The sequence below is a fragment of the Wasmannia auropunctata genome, unplaced genomic scaffold, assembly GCF_000956235.1.
Source record: "Wasmannia auropunctata unplaced genomic scaffold, wasmannia.A_1.0 LD335721.1, whole genome shotgun sequence".
NCBI lineage: Eukaryota > Metazoa > Arthropoda > Insecta > Hymenoptera > Formicidae > Wasmannia > Wasmannia auropunctata.
The window spans coordinates 2,062-8,736 of record NW_012027169.1 but is presented as its reverse complement, the minus strand read 5'-3'; the positions used below and the strand labels follow the sequence as shown (position 1 = coordinate 8,736).

Here is a 6,675-nt window from a genome sequence, read left to right as displayed (position 1 = left end):
GGGGGGGGCGAGAAATAAGAAAATAAAGAGCGCGCGATCGAACGAGCCATTTAAATGGCGTGAATTTTCCACGGGCCAAATTGAATGGAAGAATTTTCACACCGCCGGTAAAATGTACGCGTGTGCATGTCGCTTATCTCCCCTTAGTTGCAACATCCTGTTGTTATTCAATCTTAAAAATCGTCAGTATCAGTATCAGCGCGTAATTACAAACCGGGCTTTGTGTCGCGCTTCCGCCGCTTCACAATCGGAAATAAAAAACAGAATGCGAGATGCAAAAGCGGTGGATGTGTTTGTTAATTGTTAGGAAACTTACACGAGACGTCAGAGTAAATCACGTTGAGATATAAGCAAATAGATTTCAAATATTAGCAGTAACTATTGATGTAGTATTAATGCATAAAATAATTTTCATTTAATTAACATTACGACGATCGAAGGTGGGTATTATATCGCTTAATTTTTTGTTCAGCAATTTATCTACTAATTTTGTTAACTAATTTTGTGAAGTTTTGTAAATTAACTCGCTATGTTAATTGACTACACACTAGAACAAGAATTGTACGTTTGTTAGGTTTTTATTGTTTGTTAATCCTTTTACTTTCAAGAATTATTGCATAACCGGTTCTATTTTCAAGATAATATCGTTCAAGATTAATGAAAGTTAAAATAAAATCGCAATGTCAGCTTGTACTTAAGAAATCAAAAAGTTTCCCCGCAAGAACTTTCTCGATAATCTAAAAATTCGGGATATATTCTCGACTCGCGATCGCTTTATCACGTAAGTGATATATTTCATCGACATTTCGGTGGTGCGGGTGGTGGTTCTCCCAAATTGGAGTCCGCCGATCGTGCTCGATTGAAGAAGAACCGACGTGGAAACCGAAGATAGCGGGAGCTCGATTCTCTGCGACGCAAGCTATTTAGGCAGAAAGGAGATTGTCGCGGAGGTTAATTTCCGTCTGTAACAACTGCGACAACGAAGTCTACATCGCGGCCTTCACGGTCACTGAAACAGAGGCGCACGTCACCAAGACTTGCGTCAGCAATCGGCTGTTTCTCGAGGAGAGGTCGATTATAACAAGGATTGGATCGTTATCTTGTCTGATAGGCAGCACGAGTGCAGCGGATTGCGATTCCTCAATGCGAAAAACCTTTATTCCGCGATCGATTTTAATTATAAGTACAACTATATGAGATCTTCACAATGCGGAGATTACCTAATATTCAAATCTTTTTTAAAAAATTCAAAAATCAACATTTATTGAATATGATCTTATAATAGAGAGACAATTCCGGTCAATATTTTAACTCCTTTTATGAATAATATTAGTTAAAAATCATATATTATATATAAATTTCATTGTTCATGTTTATAAAACTTATTCTTAAAATATATTTCGTACGTATTCACTTCATGTATGTACGTATAACGCACGGAAAATAGACATAACATAAAGTAAACCAAGCGAAATTATCACATGTGTGTGCGTGTGTGCTTTCTGCGTGAACGCTGATGTTTGATTAAGTGCTAAAATGAGATCACGTCTGCTCTTCACAGGAAGATGTAAATCGAAATCTAAAAATATCGGAATCTCTCTCTCTCCCGAGCGGAGTTATATAATTTTCCGAACAAATTACAATCCGGGAATTATTACACAGCGGATCAACGAAGTGCTATATAGACTTTCCTGACGATCTCCCGGTAAAAAAAAGAGCGTAATGAAAATGGCATGCACGAACGGCGTGGAATTTTTCCATTGTGATCGCAGAAAGCATGAAAAATACGGCAATGGATTCGATGTCCGTTTCGAAATCGACATGTTCCTTCATGTTTCCTCCGATTTGTGAAAAAAATGATGAAAAATCAAATGCCACTAAAAATCGATTTTGTGTCCTTCAAGGAAAAAAAAATGGGAAAAATAACTCTTTTGGCTGTGTCAATGAAAATAATAAGAATGTCGCATTCACTTGGAATGAGAATCGTATCGACCCGACGGAAACTAAATAGAGATAATAGAGTTCCATAAAGATTTCAATTTAGGAGAGTTATCAGATTTGTACTATTTAACTCACAAGCAAAATATATATATGTATGTGTATATATATATATATATATCATACTGGCTTCTGCAGAAGATCTATTGGTCGGAAATGTATTGAGTTCAGCTCTCCGCCAATTTAGATTTCAAACGTTATCGTATACAGTAACGAAAGTTTCCTTTGAAATCAGAATGTAACCGAAGCGAGAGGGATAAGTCTCAATACGTTCCTTTCGATTTCAAAATAAAAATATCAAAATATTGAAGATTATAAAAGGTTTTAAAATATCTTTCAATGAGGATTACGTGTCTCTTTAAAATATCTCTATTGGAAATGGAGCTAATATCGGCGAACAAATTCAACAAAAACCATATTTGCGGATCGTTAATTGCATATTTAAACCGCTCACTGTAGCATATGTTTCTTCTTTAAATATTAATTCGCATATTCCAATTTATGAGGAGAGATCGATTGAGCGCGATCTCTGCACTTCTTAACTTCGCGAATAAATGATGAAATAAAATTTAATTAAAGCACAAAGCGGTTTTCCTCCCGTCGCAATGTCGAGTTATTCTACACGAGAATAGAATTCTCTAACTCGAATTTGCATTCAAATTTACCGCAGCTGATAATGTCAAGTGAGTAAATCTTGTAATTTTAACCTGGATGTTGTATACTAATCGAGCCGTCAGAACTAAATGGCGTAGATCGTTTGTTGCCTGGAAGAACGTGCCATTAAATCTCATCGTGCCGCATCTCAAGCGCATTGTATAATTTACCTTCGCGATGATATCATCCTTGTTTATTCCACCGCATGTATACTTACAGCACTTCGATTATCAACGATTCAATTAACAAATATATTCAGTATTCCCGCTTAATTTAATTTAAATATTGTTTTCCCTCACTGATTTACAATCTATAAAAAAAAAACCGTCGCCTTTTGCATAAGCCAAAACTGGTATTTGGATCAATTAATCTCATTTTAATAATACTCATTACTCGTCAATAATCCCATCTCGTATAAACGTTTCATTTTGTCACAGTCGATTAAATTAAGCGATCCCAATATAATAATTACCACCGTTGAGCAGCTGTATCGGCAGATGTTCGTTCCAGGCAAAAACGTAAAACCATACTCCGTGCAGTAAAAAAGAAAGGTTTTCCGCGACCGTTCAGAGGCGCACGAGCGCGCAGAATCATATAGTTAAAAGAGGGAAGAGACCCAGTCCCAATCGATGGGCCTGGGGCTCCGTGACGCTGACCTTGCCCAAATAGCGAAATCCATAGTCCTCGGCGACTCGCCTGGCCGCCTCTTCTCCACCCTCGATGTGTGCCGCCCACTGGTTGGTGTACGCGCGCGCTCGACCGCCGAGAGTCAGCAGGGCCACGACCGCCAGTCCGAAAATCCACCGCGTGCACATGATAGCTCCTCCGCTGCACCGACGACGACGATCGCCACCGGCTGCTCCAGTTTCGCCACCCCCGCGGGCCACCACCCCCGTTATCATCCACTACTATATATACGTGTGTATCCACCACCAACACCACCGCCACCGTCGCCACCGCTTGATAGCAGGATAGCAGCGACACGACGGTAACACCGCGCCACCACGACAAACACCACAGTCGTCACGACGCACCACGGTTGCCGAAACGGAGAAGAAGAAGAATCCACAGCCTCTAAAGGACTATACTTTATGAATGTGCAGCTCTTTCTCTCTTTTTGTCCCCCGCTGCGATTCTCTTCACGGCCGATTTTTCTGTGTGCCTTCTCTCTCTCTCTCTCTCCTCTATGTGTGTGTGTGGGAGCCGCCTTTTACAAACTATACGCACGCGGAAACGACGATCCAGGAAAAAACGCGATCACTCACATACACATCCACACACGCACGTCTCGCAGGCACCCACGCGCACGTCTCGCACCTGCGGAGCGAACCGCTTGCGAACGACTGAATCGCCGGCGGCGCGTGTTACTCGTCTTAAGCACGGAACCTCCACCACGCCGCGTTGTCAGCCGTTGACTCCTCGTCGCTATCGTCCACGTCGACGTCGCCGTGACGTTGTCGCCGCCACCGCCGCCGCCGCCTTCGGTCAAACGGGCAGGAGCAGCAGCGGGAGGAGAAAGAGGCAATCGTCAAGTCATGTGGCCGCCGACGAGTGGGGAAGACGACGGAATGATTCTCGCGATGACAGCGTCGCGAGCGCGACCACGAACGCGGATGTCCGCCGTCGCGGCGCGCGATCACTGCGCCGATCGCGAATGACCTTCCCAATTCGCGGATATTCACGCCGCGCGGACATCCAACGCGACCTTGTCCTCCACGCCTGCTGCACGCCGAGATTCACGCGCGGCCGGACGGGGGTCTCAACAAGACCGGAGATTCGTCATCGCTTTCTCTTGCGGGAGTTACCCTCTTATTCGTTCGCTTTGTTCAAACCAAAGCTGGCCGCCCGGACTTGTCAGAGTCTCAGACCGTTGCGTCTAATTCTTCCGCTTAATAAAAAAAACACCCTGATCTGGTTTTGAATCTTTTTTCTGACTTTTTGACTATCGACTTTCATATAGTCACGTCCGCTTAATAGAAATTTTCATACGTCTTCATTTCTTCGGCTCGACATAACGTTTCGGTCTGTTGGATCACTTTGTGTTTCTCAATTCTCTCGCTTCCTCCTCGTGTGCAGCAGAAGAAACGCAGTGCACCTCGCCGGCGCGACGCGTGAAATTTTTCGCCGACACGTCTCAATTACCCGCGCGGCGTCGCCAGCGTTCCGTTCCTCACGCGTCTATCATACCTCCGGAATTCCTCCTCTTACGCCCTTTTCTTCGGGTGTCAGCAAAGCACGCGGTCAGATCCACCGTTCGCGCATCTCAATCGTTCGCCCTTCGTTCCGATGTCGACCGTGCCGGATCCGTCATTACAAAAATACCCTCATGATCTTGACGTCCTCTCACACATTCTCCCGTTTCGAGCCACGAGAGACACCCTCTTCTTCCATGAAACTTCTCTTCGTTTCTCTTTGACTCCCTTTCAAGGAGAAAAAAAAATAACAAATCGAGATTCTCGATTTTGTCTTAGCGTCTTGTCATGCTCTTCGAGTTTCGTGCGACCGTGCCCGGTCGCCGAAGAAGTGAATGGCCAGCCACTCGAACGAGGTCACGGCGCGTAGCTGACCGAGAGGTCGATCACGTCATCGAGCACCACATCGCTCCCTCGGGGCGCACCGCAGGAGACGAGATGTACCGCCAAGGTCCTGGCTGAGTTGGATGGGAGGTATCCCTCTTTGCTTCGGGAACGGGCTCTCGAGCTGCAAACGATGTTAAGAGGAAATTGATTAGTCCCGAAGTTTCCGAGACAAAAATTCTCAACTCTTGGTTTTCGAATACTCGCGAACTTTGGAAAATCGCATATATATAGTTAATGCAAAACACTTAAAGTACCTAATCGATAATACCTCGCGAAAATTAATTTCAAGGCAAGTTCCGGTACGCGATATGCGGTATACACGTTAATATACGCCAGCTAAAAGCCTGAGTCGGTCAGTTTTGATTTATGAATTTTTATATCAACTCCAAGCGTCAAAGAAAACTTTCGAAAACTTACAAGTTGGGAAGGAAATTAATTCCGACGAAGAGTCAACGGTTTAAAAAGCGTTTAAAGTAGACACATGCAAACACACACAAAACACATAAGAGGGACGGGAAGGACGTATTTGAAGACATTATCTATGTGCATCTCTTGACATTTCGCAACATTATTCTCCGTCGTTAACGACGCATCGCATCGCCAAGGACTCGGCGCTTTTGTACTAACGTCACGTTTGAGGAACATTCGGCCCAGTCAGCATTCTCGTACCAAAAAAAAGACAAAAGAAAAAAGATATAGCCCAGCAAAAATCCACGTCGGTTTACGGTGATTACCGCACGATGGAATAATTTCGCCCCGTCGAAATTGCATTCGCCACATAACGTGACCCGATTCTCCGTTATGGATTAGAGTTAATTTTACAACCGCCCGGCGATTTCGCGTTGGCAGAAATGAAATCGCAATCGGAAGCAAGTGCAACGTTGCTGCATGATTTTTGATGAGGGTCTCCGCTCACTAACGTGGCATACCATCGAACTAATTCGTCGTGGCCGAGCTCTTACATAACCCTCGTTACGCTACATAATTCACGTGCTCGATACTATCCATTAATCGTGACCGTAGATTAAATCGGAAAGTTATGTTTCAAACGTATTAGGAATTATCATTTGAGATCATTTACTGTAATTACTGTCGTTACGGCGATCGCATCGTGAAATAAGATCGATTATCTACTTGTGCAATAACTCGTTAATTTATTATTGTTATTCTTCAATTAATATTAGATTATGTGTTGTATATATTTTTATATAAAAATACAAATGTAAATAAGCATTTTCTTTAATATTATCTATTACAAAAATTCTGCAATTTGATAGTAATAAAAAATGCCTTGTAAAAATATTATAATAATTCATTACGTATCTACCAAAATTGAACTATTTAATTCCAAATATTATTTCAGATTACAAAATTTATTTGCACACGGAGAGAATTTCCTTTTAAAATTTACCTTGAAAATCATATTTTAATCGTGGGACAATAT

General features: G+C 42.7%; 1 protein-coding gene across 1 annotated transcript in view; it reads right to left on the bottom strand.

Moving 5' to 3' along the window:
- Positions 1 to 5,702, bottom strand: part of LOC105456304 (furin-like protease 1) — a 211,263-nt gene extending 205,561 nt beyond the window's left edge. The window contains exons 1-2 of the mRNA XM_011700250.1: positions 5,649 to 5,702; positions 3,309 to 5,352 (exon numbers count right to left, since the gene is read on the bottom strand). Of these exons, the coding sequence (XP_011698552.1) occupies positions 3,309 to 3,554 (246 nt within the window). The 5' untranslated portion in view covers positions 3,555 to 5,352; positions 5,649 to 5,702. The remainder of the gene's footprint in view (positions 1 to 3,308; positions 5,353 to 5,648) is intronic.
- Positions 5,703 to 6,675: the final 973 nt, after the last annotated feature.